Source organism: Microchirus variegatus (assembly GCF_963457635.1).
Source record: "Microchirus variegatus genome assembly, chromosome: 6".
NCBI classification, from domain to species: Eukaryota; Metazoa; Chordata; class Actinopteri; order Pleuronectiformes; family Soleidae; genus Microchirus; species Microchirus variegatus.
Genome location: NC_139807.1, coordinates 16,281,700 through 16,301,108, shown reverse-complemented (window position 1 = coordinate 16,301,108; position 19,409 = coordinate 16,281,700). Strand labels below are relative to the sequence as shown.

Below are 19,409 nucleotides of genomic sequence, written 5' to 3'. Positions count from 1 at the left end.
CATTTAGATGAAAAGCAGCCATCAAACGATGACCTATTGTGTCTTGCGTCGGTTCGCCGTCGGTGTGGAATAAACAGTGTGTTGGTATCAAAGTAGAGCATCACTCTGAGGTGTATAATCCTGCAGTGAGGGCAGCAGTTATCACTGGCCCTGTCAGTACACGTCTTGTATCAGCTCTGCCCTCCCTGACAAGGCTTCGCAGTCAGAAACACAACGTTTCACTTTGATCTTGCAGACGTGCATGCTTTTTTCCTTTACCCATCAAAAACGAACTGACAAATAATTTGACAAATGGACCAAAACCAAGCAGGGTACAGGGGTTAAGTTTGCAGGATTTTTCATCTAGATAGGCGAGGTGTACCGCGGGTAGAATGTCAATAGGTGAGTCGTTAGTTGTTGGTGAATTATCTTGATTAATCGGCCTGTGCTGGAGGCCAGTTCTTCTGCAATCCAGGCGCGTACATGAGAGACACTGTTGTATGTGTACCAATGTATCAGCCTCTCCATTTATTTTCTCTGACCCAGGTTAAAGCCGTTTGCTGTAAGATTGATCATCTTTCTCCTGCTCATGTGGGAAAAAAACAGTATTTCTATGTTTAACAATTGGTCAGTGGCTAATATAATGGCATGTTCCAGGCAGGCCTTGGAGTACAGGAATTATAAATATGCGACAGGTTTTCTCTTTTTTTTTTTTTTTTACCTTTCAGAGACTCTTAGTCCTCCTCTAGATTGTGATAAAATCCTAGCTGGTGAATCACGCACAGTCACAGTGGATAGAAACAGCCCAACAAGGGCACATAAAGCTCAAAGATATACAGTTTCCCTTAGTAACAGGAAGAAAACGTCACGCTTGCATTACACTGGATGGATGAATTAATGGGTGGTCTTTCCTCACAGGCATGTAACTGATGAGATAAGCATCTCGTGAACATGTGGAGTGACAGGACAAAAGCCTCTAAGGCAAAGAGACAGTGAGATAAGTCAGGAAGCTTTACATGAAGATTACATGATCATTTGACTGGATTTATTTAGTGCTCATTGTTATCATCAATAACTTTATATGTATTTATTAACTTAAGTGACTGGGGATTTTCTTAATCTTTTATTGATTTGGAAAGTTGTGCGTCTGTGACTTGTTATCTTCTCCTAGTGTGCGTCAGTTTCCTTGCTCTATGAATGCTCATGTTTCCTTTCCTTCCTCCTCTGTCTGCAAGCATGGAAAAGCTATGTTTTCTCAGCATTCCTGGGATTGTTCTCGTCGTGTCCACCCTGTGGCTGCCAACAGACAATCCTCTTGTCTCGTTTCTCTGTCCAATATGTCTTGCACACTCACTTTTCCCATCCATATGATGGACCCCCCCCACCTCCCCCTCTTGCCCCCCGCTCTCACCGGAATACTTTTCCAGTGAGTTCAGAGGAGCGGCAAGTTTGCCAAGACAAAGTGTTAAGTCTCTGTGAAAGAAAGACAGTTACAGTTTGACCCGGCATAACATGAATAAAGCCATTCATCAACTGAGAAACTATGATGATAACTTATGACACTTTTCTGTATTGTTGTCCAAAGTTTTGAGACTCAGCTCCTGTTCAGTCTTTTTATTTTTTACTAGATTTATAAATATTTCTAACCTGGAGAGTTTCCCCATCCTGTTAAGAAAGAAGTAAAAAAGAGAAATGGTCGTTTTACTTTACATTATACCCCCTTTAAATTACCATTTTATATATATATATATATATATATATATATATTCCATTTTATTTTGATAAAACTCCTCCAAAGTAAGAAGTAATGCTAAATGTTTTTTTAAAGGAGGATTAAACATGACAGATCTATATGTGGAAAAGCATCAGTGAAGTTTCCTTTTAAGCCAAGGAACTGACTTTGAGAAATACTCTTTTTTTTTTTTTTGTTGTTTGATTGTCGAATGTATTCCTGTGATCACGGGAATGGTATTAGTTTGTAGAAATACTGTGTCTGTGAAAGGATTATCCTTGGACAGCAATTTCGCATAAACGGGTCAACCATGGGTTAAACTCGCATCCAGTAGGCAGCTGTCACACGATCTTCTTCTTCTCTTTTAAAAGCTGACGGCTGAAAATCTTCAGGCCGCCCTTTAAGTCCATGTGAGTTTGATCCTGCCCTCAGAAACTGCCTGGAACTGCCTTCACCATTTTCCATCCATTCTTTGTGTTTGTGTCTTTGTTTTCCGAGAGGATTGTCGTCTTCTTTAAGTTTAATTACATCCTGTTCCAACAGGAAAGGCGTACAATTACGGAAGCGAGGTGTCGTCGTAACTCTGTTCCAGTTGAGCTCACTACATTCGGGGTCAGCCCTTAAACTGCTTTGTTGAGGTGTTCCTTCATAGATCTGCCCCAGATGTTGTACCACTGTGGTTCCATAAACATTATGATACAATAACAGCCTCCTGAGCACCATCTGCTTTCTGTTGACACACGACTGAAATCAGATGTTCGCAGAAAAATACAGATGATGTCATGTCAATCAGCAGAGTAGGGAGACTCTCCACCGCTGCCACAGCTGGATGTGTCACCGAGTCATGTCGACATGTTTGTCTGTGTCTTTGTCAGACTTGTAAGCCATCTGTTGCTCCAGTATTCTCTCAAACATTACCACACTCGCTCACAAACACAGTCGGGGAAAAGGGCCCTTGTTTCGAGGTTTTGGATTAATAATGCAGTGCTTTACTGATGGATTACACACAGGGGGCATTTCCTGTCTTATGTTGCTGCAGTGTTTTAAGGTGAGTCCTGTGCTAGGTGTTCCACTGCAGTCGTAACGAGGAGAACACATACTCCAAGGTTTAAATTTCCATTTCTCAGAGGGATATTTATGGCTTTGCATCAGCTGTGCTGCGTGAGTGATGTAAGGACAGCCTGTCTCATGGCCCCCAAATAGCCATGGAAAGGATAAAAGTGAGCCGGTGCAGAATTACAAGTCCAGTATCTCTACAGCTGTACATAAAAGCTTGTGCATTATTAGTTTGACCAAAAAGGAGAATATCCAGCTGAGAATAACGTAAGAGAGCGAGAGGTCTTGGCTCACGTCAAGGGTCAGTTGCGGGAAGCACTTCAGGAGAGAATTCAAGATATTGCATTTTGAAAGGCTGGCTAATTCTTTGAAATGTGATAGCTTACCAGGGGAGCACTGCTATATGGCTGTGCCAAAAGGCTATGAAACGGGTTATGAAGCGAACACGGTGGCTGTGAACCTCTTACTACTGGTGTGAAGCAAGGTCCAATCATATTTGCACAAAATAATTCACAGCAGGATGAGATGACTTCCCCGAGCGTCGAGTGGGTGCAATGGAGTTGCTGACCCTGCAACGCGATGTCATCATACATCACGACCGTGCTGTCGTTTTTTTTTTTTTTTATCTCTGGCTGCTGTTGCGAGGCGCAGCGCAGTGCGGTTCATTCAAGAACATGTTTTCCACTGTCCTTCGTCGTATTGACAAACGGCCGGGGCGGTGTAAGGTTTCCTTCGGCCTCCTACCAACCCAAAGGCACTGAGCACAGCAACTTTAATGGCTGCCTTCTCAAGTGAGGGAGCAGCTGCACTCTGAACCTGAGCCAGGAGCACAGGTGTTTGTGTCCGTCAGTAACTCGGCTCATACGGACACACATACAACCCTGCAGCGTATTCTTATATATTTTCTTCTTAGCTTCTCACCTGACGTTTAGAGGTTGACAATGCAGGTAAATATTTAGGTGAGATGTCAGGGGCTCCTGGAGGAGTCGCCGGAGCAACTTCACTGTCTGATGTCTTAGATTAGATTCTGCAAGCCTGTGAAACTCTACTGGAGAGATGACGTCTGTCTTCAAAAGCGATACACATTCAGTCGTTTGGGGGTGGGTTACGTGTGGATGCAGACATTTCCTGAAACGGTGTCGTGTTCCGTGCCGTGTACAGGAAACATGTTCAAAACTACTAAGAAAAATATTATTATATTATTGTTTTTTTGTGCCGTTTGTGTGTGGCCTTATGGTTTAGATCAGTGGTTCCCAAACTTTTCACGGTCCCGTACCTCTTCAGACATTTGACCTCCAGACATGTACCCCCTACTCCTGCACACTTGTTGTTGTTTTTGTCATTGCGTACCGCCTACATCGCCCAACTTACCCAGTTTGGGAATCACTGATTTAGATGATAGTGTTTAGCGTTGAAACAATTAAACGATGTTTAATTAATCCTCGTCAACTAATTTGATAATCAATTAATCGGTTTGAAGCTTTTTTAAAAATTTTATTAGAACAATATTTCTGATTGTTTTAGCTTCTTAAATGTGAATATTTTTTTTGTTTCTTTGCTCAACATGACAAAGAAATCATTAATAATTTTGGTTTGTGGACAAAGCATTGGAGAACATCGTCATTTCCAGGTTTGACAAACACTGATCAACATTTTTTTGACATTTTCTGGACCAAAGGATTAATCAAGAAAATAATCGACAAATTAATCGATTACGAAAATAATTCCTAGTTGCACCTCCAATAGTGTTGTAGATCGCCGTCTCACAGGTTGCACTAAAATCTCCCACAGGTGTTTAAAGCTCACATAGAGTGGTCCTGTTGCACATATATGTTAGTTATGGAGGTCTACTTACATACATTAACTTGTTTTTATGGTCAAAAACCTCCTAGTTGCTGTAAACGAGCTGATAGAAATCTGTCTTTTCTGACGCTGTCCTGAGCCACGATATTACAGACATAAATCTCACCCCCAGAAGACGGAGTGTGTTGTGATTGGCCAGCCAGTGTAGAGCCTTCCTAACTGTCTTGTGATTGGCCAGTACCCGGAAGTGACATATTCAGCACACCAGCTCTCAGAAGCGCAGCTCCCCCCTCTGGAACGGTGGCTGCACTGCTACTCATTATCAAAACATTGTTTTAACAATGTTTAAAAATAGATTCTTCACGACTCCCCGCTGCAGTCCCTTTTATGACTTTGACCCAGAGTCAGAAGACACTGTCGCTCATGAAACACCTCCACAACGGACGTTATTCTTCTTCTGCAGTTCAATGTACGCAACCGGATGTGCCCGGACTAGTGCCCGGAGCAGGACAATCTGCTGTTCAGGAGAACCGGTGTTTACGTAACCGGACCAGTTTTTTCAGAGATCTCGCTGAGCCTGAGATTACAATAAAACACAGCATTCTCAGCAGTGCTGAACAGTTTGTTTTGAACCTTCAGGGCTTCTTAAACAAGGTAATGACGCTGATACACACTAAAAAACAGCGTTAATTGGAACTTCCGGTCTAGGTCCGCTTTAATATGTTGAGATCTGACAGCTGCATACACACTTTTTAATTTTATAAGTCATCACACGACTGAATATTTCCACACATAAGCATTTTATTGTATTGTAATGTACTGCAATTATGATTAATTATGTTTTCTGTCCACATTCAAGGCACCATTTGTATCAAAGTCTTTCAACATCTTTTTTCTTTTGCTTTTCAGAGATTAAAGACGTTTTAATGTGTTGCTATTTAACAAGTACAGCTCCCTAGAGGCTTTGAATGTGCTTCTGTAGCTAAAGACTAATAGGATACGTTGTTGTTTAAAGCTAACGAAATAATTGTTGCATGTTCTTTAAGTGCTTAAGGTTTACTGGCCAGTATATCTAATAAAACGGGGGGTTAGGACTGCAGCTCTGTGTGGTGAGCCTCGCTGGCGCGCTGCCACAGCGTCTTCCCTTTTAAGAATAGGTCACATGTTCGTATCGTAGATGTTCTTCTCTGTAGTGTAATCTGTTAAAAGAATTTTTTTTTTTCCTAAACTGGACATTTCTTTTTTTACTCCTTTAATTGCTTCCAGTCATCCGAATCAAAGGCAGTCAAAGTGATGTTTGAAGTCGGGGCTGTAAAATAAGCGTAGCTTGGACTGCTTCTGAGGAATGCATTCCCTCCTATTTTTATCTTTGCTATGTTTTGATTCGAGGCGGTTTTCTTTGTGGGCCGCCGAGTCGTTTCCTCAACCTGAACTGTCATCATTTCACAGAGCCTATTACCTATGTTTATGTTTAATGTGCAGAATCAAAGTGGCAAGTGTGATAGCTCAGCGGAACATGGCAGAAAACTATCGATTGAACCCGCTGAGTCCTCGGGAGTTTTTGATGAGCTAACATTTGCAGGGATCAGTGACATCACATAGTAATCCTAATAGGGTTTTAGCCAGAAATCCCACCACTCGCACCGTTATCAGATGCTGAACACTTTGTGCTTAGTTATCTGACAAATTGACACCAGTCTGGAATTTTATTAAGCTGCATGGGCAAGCTGACTAAGCCCTCGCTTAACATGACGTGACATTGCCACTGTGTGTGTTTGTAGTTTCAGAGGACATGGGAAACTATCATTACAGACTGTGGTTTGCTCCTCCTGTTGGTAACCTTTCGCCTCCTTCGCTCTGACTCATTGTGTCTGCAGCCTGTGAACAACAAGGTGATGTCTCTCTATTGTCAGTGACACAGGTCATGACTTACCTGTCTCAGTGGTTGGGGGGGGGGGAACAAAGGTGGAGGGGGTTTGTTCCCGGAAAGCGGTGTGACTCAGTCGAACATATGGTTTGTGTATGCGGCTTTCAGTGAGTTCCATCTGCGCTTAATTATACGCTGACGACTGATGATATCATGATGACATATAATGCCTGTTCCTGGTTGTGTTGAGTGAAATATCTCCACTGGCTTGTCAGATCCAGACACGGAGACTCCCCCGAGTTGATTATTAAGTGTTGTTAAAAGACAGTGCAGCAAAGTCAAGGAAACACCACCAAAGTGTTTTTAGATTTCTTGCAAAATATAGACGCACAAAGAAAAACTTGTAGTTTGTTATGTGACAAAAACTATCCAACTATCCAAAAATAACAGTACAACTTTACCAATAAAGTGGCTTTAATTTGCGAGCATTAGGATCAATTTCAAAACAAAAGTCCTGGAGTAATGGCAGGAATAACACAATGGGGGTCGATGATCAAAGTTCACAAACTTCAATAACGTGTGTCCACCATTAGCCTCACGCAGAGTGGTACACCGGCGACGCATGGACATCACCAGGTTGTTGATCGTGGCCTGGAATGATCGTGGAATGATGCACATTCAGTTGTGTTCAGTTGCCACAGCTGTAACGCTCAGCATGCCAATGGCACGCTCCCTCATGATTTATGACATCTGTGGCATATTGACAAGTGACAAAAGTCCACATTTTGGTGTGCCCTTTTATTGACCAGACCATAAGGAGTGTCTATGTACTGGTCACGCATATTGACCACCACTCTGCAATGCTTCATGACTCTGGTGAGTTGAAATACTCAATCTCAGAGTCAATAGGAGTGGCCAAGTGACACTGGACTACTGGGTTTGAGCAAAACAAACCATTCCATAAACAAATGCATCAAGAATCTGAGCAAATGTCATGACATTCTATTTTTGTTCACCATTTCAAGTTTGTGAGTTTATATTTTTGTGGAGTATATGTATTCCTATAGTGAGAGCTGAAGAAGATTTTTCAGTTATGGCCAAATGAGGCTGTGTGTGAAGGCTGGATGAACAAAGAGGTGTTATCTTGCGTAGTGTTGCATGGATGTACATTGAGATATAAAGAGACACCGAAATAGTTATTTTAAGAAAAAGAAAATGATGTGTGCATTGAGAAGATGCAGTAGGTAGTAATATGAAGAGAGCAGTAGGCAACCTGTAGAACTGCGTCCGTTGTGGCCACATCCATGCATTTTTAAAACACTCACTCGTGGTAAAACTGTTTTGTCACAATAAAATACTCATCAGTCCTTAAAGTTATGAGCATGTACATGATTTCTGTACAACAAACACAATGTTTGCAGATGCATTGTTTTAAAAGTAGCCTAGGGGAGACTGTGCTTACTCTGAAAGACAATCCCGATGTCGCCCCTGCCTGCGCTCTTAGAAATAAGGGTTCCAAAAGGATTCTTCTACAAGGGCTGAGGTTCTACCTGGAACCACTTGCTTCTGAAAAACCCTTTACCGAAGAAAGGGTTTTCCAAGGGTTCTTTGTAACGCTAATGGTTCCAGTAAGAACCATTTTGATCCAGAGAACCCTTTAAAACCCCTTTCCTGAATAAAGGGTTTTAAAAGGGTTCTTGGTGGAACCCTCCAAAAGGGTTCAGGTGGAACCTTTATAAAAAGCCAAAAAGGGTTCTCCTATGAGGATGAGGAAGTTGAAGAACCTTATATGGTTCTATTTAGCACTTTTATTTCTAAGAGTGTGGTGTAGCGCGATAAAAATTAAAATTAAAAGTACTCCAAAAAAGCAATTAATTCTCAACCCATATCCAAAATTTTAGGTCGATCTGACTAATGGTCAGTGAGACACAACTTGCTTTATAGATAGATTTTAGTTTTTGAAACATGACATAACAAATCAGTAATATGAATATACAGTATTTATTTTTAATTACTTGAATGAATGAGTTATATCGGATGGATTAGACCACCTGTTATAAAAACAACATAACATAAATATATTAGAAATCTTTCAAAAAAGAAATATTTTGGCAAATAAACTGAATCCACCTTTTTCTCTCTTCAGGAATGCAAGTAATTAATCAAGAAATGATAAAGTGATTTACTACTTTTTCTGTTTTTTTTTTGTAAAACGGTACACTTGAAAAGTCATGGATTATAATAATCCCTAAAGCACTCCATTTAGCATTAAAAATGTCATTTCGGTTAAAGAGCTTCTACATACTGGTGTGTTATCCATTACAGAAAACATAAAAAATTATATTGTTAATTACCAATGCTGTTAATTTAGGGCAGCTGTGGCTTTCGGGTGGTGGTCTAATAAATCATTATGCACTGTGTACATTAATAAAAGACACAGAAAATGTTATTAATAAACATAAAATACAAGCAATGCAAATGAAGTACATATGTATAGTACATATTTCATTTCACTTATTAGTCCCCCACCACCATATAAAACCCCATGCATTATAAATCTAAACAATTATCTTACTTGTATTTTAAATGCACATTTCCATATGAACACGAACAACTCTACCAGTTCCGTAAATGGTTCACCTCTTCAGAAAAGGCGACTGACAAACTTGAGAAAGCGCTCGAGACGACTCGCACCTCCACCAAGATAACTCAGTTTCCGTATATTTCGATCGCTACCGAAATCTGACATTTCTTTCCGTGGGATATATTCCCCAAAAAATGGTTTCATAAAAGTCTGCTCTATACTTATTGATCTTAAGCTGCTTACAGACAAAGAGACAAACAAATGTGGGCAAAAAAAAACCACGACTTGCTTGACGGTGGGAACATTTCTAAATCAATAACAGTATATATCATGATATAACTTTCTTCAAGTGCAACATAGCAGTGGTTCGATATGTATTGATATAATGTTTATGCATCGCACAAACACACTGTGATGTATAATACATGTAATCACTTTTGAATGTTTCACCTCAGACGAATGAATTGTACGTTTTCTTGTCCACTAAAAACCACAATCAACTCAAGTGGAATCTATTCTTGTTGTTTTGAACCCTTATGGCCATATCGTCCAGACCTATATTTAATTTAACCAATTCATTGTTTGCCAGTTTTGTGTTATTTCTATTTCTTCTTTTTTTTTTTTCATTGAGTAAAATTGTCTCTTCTTTTCTTCTTTTCCAGCTGACTCCGGGGGGTAAGGCTGCTAAGGCTGGTGTTGGTGTGGGAGACTGGGTGGTGTCCATCGCTGACTCCAATGCAGAGGACATGACTCATGTTGAGGCACAAAACAAGATTAGAGCAGAGGCAGACTCCCTCAAACTCACCCTCAGCAAGTAAGTCACCTGGTGGTGCATGATGCAGCAAACCTCCACGATCACTCACCCTCCCTTTTTTTTATTATCTTGGTCAGCAGCATAAATCAGCACAAAGTAAACTTTCTCCTTTATTCTTACTTTGGGAAAAAAAAAAAAAACTGAGATAGCGTAGTGTCCTTGGCCCAGTATGACATATGGTTGCAAAACATATTTATACACATTCCATTATTTTTCTTAACTGATGCTTGAGTCACTATTCGATTTGGACCTGGCACAAATAAAACTCCACTTAAAATAAGTTTCAAACCTGACAGTCGGTGTAATTAATTCTGCTGAGGCGGTGCTTTCTTGATCCTGTTTCTTTGACGGAACAGATTTTATTTTAATTTTTTTTTCACCGTGACAAATGGTGCAAATTTCTGTTTTTCAGCTGCAGTTTTTCTAAACAAGTTTGTCATAATCTTGCTCTGACTAGTGTATTTTCTTTTTCCAATCGCAATTAAATTTGTGCGCATATCAAATATGACGCCATTTTTCTTTTATTATATTTATTTTAAAGCCACCTCAAGTCTAGATGCAGATTTAAAACATCATTTGAAGGGAAACTGTCCATCAGTGTCAGTACTCAAAAAATCTCTCTCTTATCCCATATTATGCAAAATCAACTTTTTAATCATTTTAATACTTATATTTGGGACTCTGGAGGCCTTACAAGTTGCTTAAGAGTGAACAAAGATGACTCACTCATGTTTTTGTGGTGCTTCTCAGTCTAAGTACAGGAGATAAAACATGCGATGTTGACTTCCGTGCTCATTGGGACGTCACAATGCGCTAAATTCCTGGAAATGTTGTCTCGCAGAGCTCCGCTTTGAGAGTGCTGGCGAGCGCAACGGTATCCGTAAACCGGAACTCCGCGGAAAGTTCTATCCTTGGCTCCACAGTGCAGCACAGAGTTCTACACAAACTTCCAGCCTCAGAGGATTTATATGTCCAGTGGATACATGTTATATATGACGGCAATGTGCCTGCTAGAGCCTGCAAATGATCACTTTTCCAAATGCTAACTGCTGTTAGCTCCCAGTAGCCTCTGTGGCTTATGTCATTATTTTTTTTACATTTTTTTTAAAGAGATACTACTAAACAGAGAGTTCTGAACAGGGTTGTTTTGGCAGGGTGGTTGAACTGCTGTGGTGCTTCATCCTTTTATTTTGACCAAAACATGTCACAGACATGTTCATTAGGACACCAGGGAACTAGGTTAACTTGGAGAAATAGGGTATAATATGGGATCTTTAAAACATCTTCTCATTTGAAGGGAAACTCTCCATCAGCGTCAGCACTCTCAAAAATTCTCTTTTGTGTCATTAAGAAGAAGTAAAAATTGTCCTTTTGTTTTTGAGTTGAGCTGCTCACAAAGGCACTAACCTCGGGTTAAAACAACCGTCTTGCAAGAGGCAATTAACAAGGAGTGTGATATTAGCAGAATTCTTTTTCCTTTTTTTTTAGTTTAATATTACAGTCATTTTCTGCCTTTCATCCTGAAGAAGCAGGAGTAGCAGAGAAATAGTCTGCAAGCCAACTGCTGTCAGGCTGATACTTCAGCCTTTGATCAGGTGAAAACCCATTTTCATAGGAGCCATGGTAACCTTGTATCATGCCTCGGCTTCGTGACACGTTACAAACGGTGTCTTCAGATTAAAAAACACGCTGTTGTTCATACAGTACAAGGCAGCACTCGTATACCTGCCCACATAGCTAGTGCCAGACATTCCTGGCTGATGAAATATCACCGTAGACTGCAAGTGAATATGTTTCATCTGGAGCTTAATTACAAGAAAAAGATTGTCTCCCAGAGAAACCCGGCAATGAAACCATTCAAGAGTCTAAAGCCTTCAGAAACGAGGAGCTATTGACTTGCTAAGTAATAAAGATGTGCCTTGCTGCCGTCAAGGGACTCATTTTAAGTCTGTGATACTCGTAAGTGTAGAGGTTGTGATCACAGCTGTAACAGAGCTATTTTCACATCCAGTTCCTTCTGTTGTTTCCTGCCAAGAGACTCAGCTGTTAAGTTCTGACAAATGTGCTTTGTTCACTTAGTTTGTCGAATCAGACGAACCACATGTCTTTTCTATTACTTTCCAGAGGAAAACAGAGTGAAGAGACGAGAGACATTTATGCAGCATGGATTTCTCTGCGAAATCCTGTGCAACCATTAGTTCACGATTTCCACATTTAAATATATTGACTGAGCTGTTTTCCAGTCAGGAAGTTGATGAAGTTATATAGAATAATATTTGTAGTCATTTCTTTTAAAGGTAACATTGACAAAGATTAGTCAAATTCTCATCAGAGTCTGTTTATCATACATGAATTTAAACATCATTTATCTTAGATTTTTGCATTGTTGGTTGACCAGAACAAGATTTTTGCAGATTCTCAGGTTTCAGACACTTTAAATAAATAAAAACAGATTAATTTACAAAATATATGATGGAAAAATCTATAATAAAAAGTTATCTTTAGTTGCAGCACTAACACAAAATCAATATAAGAGAGAACAGTAAGTCAATACTGAGACATTGTTCTGTTAAAGGAGTGAAGATGAAACTACTTTTATTAGTTTTTGCTCGGGAATGGTGAGAGGAGTGAACAACAGATGGATGATGATAAGAAGAGAGGGGAAAGGGAGATGCAGCAAAGTTTACAGACCATGTTAAACAGCTGCTTCATAGACTTAACTTCCTCAGTAATCCTGTGTGGTTTAATATAAGTAAATATTGCAGCAGGTTATTAACGCCAGGGTAACTCGACTGGATCTGGTTGAGACCTTTTTTTTTTTTAAAAGTTGTTTTTTTTGTGAGCAAAGAGCTACAATTCAGTTTCAGTCAACGGAACACGCTGCTGAAGTTGCAGTTTTTTTGTTTTTTGTGTCTGCCGCAGATAGAAGTCACACACTGTACTCCGACCTACTAAATGCCTTAAAAGGAGTGTGAGGGAGAGGGAACAGAACAGTAGTCTCACAGATGAGGCAACCAACAAAAAAGAAGAAAAGAAGACCTTTCTGTTGACTTTGTAGTGAGTGGATAAGAATCATGATGGTGACATCAGGCTGAAGGAAAGATGAGGGTTAGTCGTTTGTCATACGTGAGCCAGATGTGCCTCCTGTGTGTCTGACAGGATCTGTCCAGAGAGCAGAATATTTATGGCAGACATTGCTGTTGCTATGTATTTTAAAACGCAAGCCGTACATCGAGTTAAAGGCCCCATATTATGCAATATCAACTTTTTAATCATTTAAATCCTTATATTTGGGACTCTGGAGTAGGGGTGGGGGAAAAAATTGATTCACACAGGAATCGTGATTCTAATCATCCACGATTCTGAATCGATTCATAAACTTCAAAAATATTTTTTTTAAATAATTTTTATTTTTTTATTTATTTCTATTTTGAAAAACCACACAAAACACCATTTTGTGTTATTTGTGTACAGTTTATTTTTGTAACTTCTGGGAGAAAAAGGCAGCTAGCCTAAGCTTATTTTTATGCAAGGTATTTTTGTTTTTATTTGTTTTGAATGAATAAATGTTAACTTTTGTCTTAAGTTTACCTTTGTGTGATCACATTATCACATTATCTTATACAAACTGTATTGTTTTGATGCCATAATTTGCCTTAACAGGCTATGCATTGTATCAATTTTCAAACGGAATTGAATCGAATCAAATCGTGAGACACCCAAAGATTAACATTCCTACTCTGGAGGTCCTATCAGTTGGCAAAGTGTGAAAAAAGATGACTCACTCGTGTTTTTGTGGTCCTCTTCACTCTAAGTACAGGAAATGATACACGCGATGTTGACTTACGCTCTCATTGGGACGTCACGAGGCGCTAAATTCCTGGAATCGTTTGTCCGTAAAACGCGTGCTGGCGAGGACAACAGTATCCAAAAACCGGAAGTCAGCGACGTCTGCGAAAAGTTCTATTCTTGGCTCCACAGTGCAGCACAGAGTTCTACACAAACTTCCAGCCTCAGAGGATTTATCTGTCCAGTGGGAACATGTTATATATGACAGCAATGTGCCTGCTAGAGCCTGCAAATGATCACTCATTTCCTGTCCCTTAATTTTCATTTTACTTTTTTTAAGGTGGACTTAAAGAGATACTACTAAACAGAGCATTCTGAACAGGGCTGTTTTGGCCGGGTGATTGAACTGCTGTGGTGCTTCATCCTTATGGTATTTTGACCAAAGCATGTCACAGACATGTTTATTAGGACACCAGGGAGCGAGTTTAACTTGGAGAAATAGGGTATAACATGAGCCCTTTAATAAAATGCTGCTTTATTCTTTCACCTTTAATACACAGTGGTGTAATATTTTCTCGACCTGTAATACGCCAGTGTGTTTACTTAAGAGCAGCCTTAATCTCCCTGTATTCTGTGGTTTGGCTCTGCTCTATTTCTCATCTCCTTTTTGAGTGCAGCTTTTGTAAACATTTCACATTCTCTTGCTCTTTTTTTTTTATTTATTTTTTTTACCCATGACTCCCTTCCCCTTGAATCCCCAGTCTCCTTTCTTCATCTCTCCCTCTCACATTGTTATTGTACTGTAAGACAAGCAAGTATTGTTCTCATGAAACACTTATCAGAGAGGATCTATTGCCAGTTTTATTTACTCGTGTCTTGGCTGCGACCCACTGTTTCTTTTTATGTGAAAGAGAGGAGGACAGCTGCACAATGAAAAGATACAGCCTACTGCTTGGTTTAGTGCCTCCTGTTGTTCAAAAACCAATGATTGTGGCCAGAAGGGCTGTGGCTGTAGGTTAAGTACGTTGGTGATCTGTGCGATGTTGGTAACATTATCGTGGGATTTTTTTTTTTTTTGCCCCTGTAGAGAAACTTCACATTTCATCTGCAATCAGCTTGAAAAGCTAAACATGCATCATGTAAAATGACCCATGAAATCAGACAGGAAATGATCTCATATAGTGTGCATGTTTTGTTTCAGTGCGGGGTCAAACTCGGTGCAGGCAACTTATTCCATGCAGCAATGACTTAATCAAATCCATGTTTGTCCGTTGTAGTCGAGTTTGCCAGAGTAAACGGAGAACCGGAGCAGCTGTCATCAAACTCTAGGTTACTGGGAAAGTCACATTTACTCACAGACATGTCATTCTTCCTCTGTGTCCATTCAGCCCTGTTGTCATCCTGTCTTAAATGTTAAATGTCTTAAACAGGCAATGACGATGCACTGCTTCACAGGAAGCCTGTGTTTCTGTGTGCGATTGTGCTCAGAAACAACGAGGGCGACCGCAGGGCCAGTTTAGTCTCTCTTAACCTTATTGTAGCTGTGTGTATCATGCAAACAGTGGGATGGAATTGCTTTCTATAAAGTTGCTTAAGGAGCCATTAGCATTGTAACACCTCCATGTACATTTTTATCTTTTTTAATGAACTATCTGCTGTGGTGTTCCAGTAATAATGTCAATCCTGGGACTGGAGTTTAAAGGTGCACAACACTGTGCCACCTGCAGTATTCATAAGTGGTGGGAGGAGGGTGTTGGATAATGTGTGGACAGTCAAAGGCTATGTGAAAAGTAATGAGGTTTTGGGGTGTTTATGATGCCACCGCAGAGCTAACTGAAGTGATTTTACATCCTGATTTCTTTTCTCCCATTATGTCTGCTGCTTGTACCATCTTGCTGATTAGTGTAATCGCTGAGATATAGGCAGACAGGGACTTGGCTTAAGAGACGCATGGATTCCATTAAACCACAAGCAATTTCAGCAAACATGTCCAGTTAAACACAATTATCCAAACCACATGTTTACATAGGAAAACAAAGGTGAAACTGTAACACAGACTTGATTGTTTTTCTCTTCCATTCTGGCATCTATAAGTTGTTTAGACGAGAAGGTTACGCTGGACTTGTTTTATCCCCAGTCTCATCGCTTGTTTTGCAGCACCTCCAATAAAACTGTCTCAAGCATTTAACAGTTTTGCAGGAACTTGCTGTTTTGTGCAGTCAAAGTAGAAATGCTGTTTTAACCAAAGGGAAGAGTGCCAAAATCTACAACAGTGGGACCAAGTGCATTAAATACTATAGGGTCCTGAAGAGTGAGAACACAATCCTATCCTGGACCCTGCTGCATTAAGCCTATAAGTCACTCTTTTGAGTCCTCCAGCTCGGAAAACCAAGAGTTCAGTTAATATAACTAACACGTTTTGAAAGGCGGCTCACTCGCCCTTTTAAATGAAACTATGTTTTAATTACTGTCCCTTTCATTTTCTTTCCACAGAACGTACAAAGCAGGTGGAGACCAGAAGGTAAGCCTGTAATTGTCGCTTGGATTCTTTTGCATGGTTTTGCTGTTGAACTAAAAGGGAAGTAAATGTGAAACTTCCTTTTAATCATTGTCCACCACTGGCCTCATCAGTGTGCTGTGTCACTTTGTGTTAAAATCCATCTGATTGACCTGACAAGCTCACACAGAGCCTGTGCCTGCTCTGTGCATTAGCAAAGCATCAGTGAGTTGCTAAATGAGATGTTTGCTGGACAGAGTGTTGTCAATCTTTTTTTTTTTTTTTTTTTTTATTCCTTGTGGTCTGTTTTGTTATGCCTTGCACAATCCCCGATACCAGAGAAATCCTCATACTTTTATGTCCACTGCCAATCTCTGGAGGGCTACTCGCCCAGCTGATTACAGTCTGAATGGCACAATGGTGTAGTGCACTGCTTTGTGCTGCATGCTGTTTTAGTGCGGCAGCTGGAACATAATACTCGCACAAAGTCAATGTTCCGTTTTTAGTAGGCGCTCTTTTTGCCGTCCGTGTGTCATGCTCAAGCGAGGAATCCCGTTAGTGAATCGTGTCAGTCATATATGAAAATCTCTCACTTTGAGCATTTTCATTTTTGGCGGCAGCAGCAGATTACTTTGGCCGGTCCCTGGCCGACTGCCAACACAAACAAACTGTCTGTGTTCACACTTCTTCGAGCACTTTCTCTGTGTGCAGAGAAAAGCCTGCAAGGCTTTAACAGAGCTGCTCCTGCAGAGCAGAGCAATCCTTTACTATGAGCAAAAATATTGGGCTGCATGGGAAGCTTTTCTAACACAATGCTCAGGGATTGTGCAACAGCAGAAGGACCTTTTTCTTTTTTTTTTTTACCGTGTGTCAGAAATGTCTAACTGCATGTCCTGCACTGTGCTGCATTGTCTCCCTCTTCCACACCCTCCTAGGACTCACTTGCTGCGGCTTCTTTTCAGCCAAAGTACTCCTTTGCCCCCAGCACAACCATTAACAAGATGGCGAGGCCATTTACAGCAGGTGGTGTTAGTGCCAACACAGGACCTGCTATTAAACCTGTTGCCTACTCGCCCAAACTAAACACTCCGCGCTCACAGGGCCGTGACAGTGTGCAGCAGCCACACAACGGGTAGGTGGACAAATAAACTCTACTGCCTTTGGAACCACACAATGACTGATGTGGTTCTAATGTTTATTTTTCTCTTCTCTTTTTCTTTTTTACATGTGATTATTCAAGACAAAGTAATACTTATGTCACAAATATCAAATATGGATAGAGAACTATAGGAAGAATTTAGAAAGTGCAAACCTTCACCAAGGTTTCCCACAGAGTCAAAGCATTCAAAAGCATCAATGTAGACGATAGGTTAAGGAATCACACAATTGTTTGTCTCTATCACTATCAGAATGTCACGACACAAGTTTTTCAAGGTGTAGCCTAGAGGTTATAAATCAAGTTGGAAAGAATGAGGAAAAATGTTTTCACGCCTCAGATCCAGATCCTGATCCAAATGTCTTTTTCCCCCCCCCCAATTTCTTTATTACATTTTTGCAGACAGTACAGAAAAGTTTCCACATTGCATCGGAGTGTCTGCATTAGAATGAAACAAAAAACCCAATGTGAATCCCACTATCCCTCCTGACAACCCATGTCACATGTAGTCACAATAAACAACTGAATCATTACAAAACATATAACAGCATAAATGTAATAAAGTACAGTAAGGCAAAATGTGGTAAAGAATATGAATAAATAATAATAAAAAATAAAGTAATAACAATTTGATTCAAATTTCAACCAAACTATTCAGTAATACAGCCCTATATATTGATTATTTGATTTGTGCACACTATTATTCTACTATTACAGTACAATACATTTTTAGCCGTGTTGATGGAAAAACTCCACAATCTCTCAAGGTTAACAATTGTGTTTACAAAAAAGAATCAATGTCTCAGAAAATTAAATCAAAATCTCTTCCTTACATTTTGATAAAATGCCAGCAAAAACATGTTGGTGAAGGTAATCAGAGATCAGCTCAATTATTCCCTTCACTGTGAATAATATGACAAGAATCTCATGGGCCTGACATCATAGGTTGTGTCATGATGGACACAGAATCATTCAGGCTAAAGGACGCTGTTAATCCTTTTGTCAGATCAGACCCAAATTGTCTTTTTGTGGCTTTTATCATGTTTTGTTTCGCAGTGATGAAATCAAACAGTTAGTGAACCAGGGAGCACTTAGCTGGCCTCCTCCAGCTGAGCGACCTCCTCTGAGACAAACTGTTTTCACAGAGATTAGTGAGGGATATGTGAATAATCACTCACAGTTTTATAGTCTTGTAAGATGTTTTATTTTTTTTTCTCTCTCTCTAAATGCTTTGGCCACTGCAGACATTTATTTTATAAATGTAGATTTGTCTCCCCATCTGAATCCAGTTTTCAGTCCCAGCGTCCTGATTGCGTTTGTGTATAATTGGATTATGTGTCTGTGTGTGTGAGTCAGTCTTTGAGGAATGCTTCGTTTCTTGCCAAACAATAAGTGATTTGCTGTTTGGACGGATTAGTAATTCACTGGACGTGATTATTACTTGCACCTTGTATAAATGGCAGGATGAACGTCCACATCCATAAACCATCAAACTTACTTTGCTCTAAAAAGTAAGTTCAATTATTTCCTGCTGTTCAAAGCTGCATCGTTTTTTCTGTTAGTTTCTCCTAGTTTCTCTTTTTATATATTATATATATATATATATACTATTTACGTTTATCTTGCTTTATGAAAATGCTGGACTCTTAACAAAGAGCTCACCTAATTATTTATTTTGGAATTCCATTTTTTGTAGAAAACATTTCATGACTCTGTACTAAGTTCAGGGCCATGCAGCTTTTTAATCACATTATAGTAATTACATACGTATGTATATGTATATGTATATGTATATGTATATGTATATGTATATGTATATGTATATGTATATGTGTATGTATATGTATATATATATGTATATGTATATATATGTGTATATATGTATATATGTAGATATATGTGTATATATATGTAGATATATATGTATATATATACATATATATGTGTATGTATGTATATATGTGTATGTATGTATATATGTGTGTGTATGTATGTATGTATATGTATGTATATATATATATATATATATATATATATGTATATGTATGTGTATATATACGTATGTATGTGTATATATACGTATGTATGTATGTATATATATGTATGTATATGTGTATATATATGTATGTGTA

The 19,409-nt window shown here is 39.5% G+C and overlaps 1 protein-coding gene across 1 annotated transcript in view; it reads left to right on the top strand.

Moving 5' to 3' along the window:
* pdlim7 (PDZ and LIM domain 7) overlaps positions 1 to 19,409 on the top strand; it is a 49,205-nt gene that overhangs the window by 3,846 nt on the left and 25,950 nt on the right. The window contains exons 3-4 of the mRNA XM_083891140.1: positions 9,684 to 9,835; positions 16,118 to 16,145. Of these exons, the coding sequence (XP_083747266.1) occupies positions 9,684 to 9,835; positions 16,118 to 16,145 (180 nt within the window). The remainder of the gene's footprint in view (positions 1 to 9,683; positions 9,836 to 16,117; positions 16,146 to 19,409) is intronic.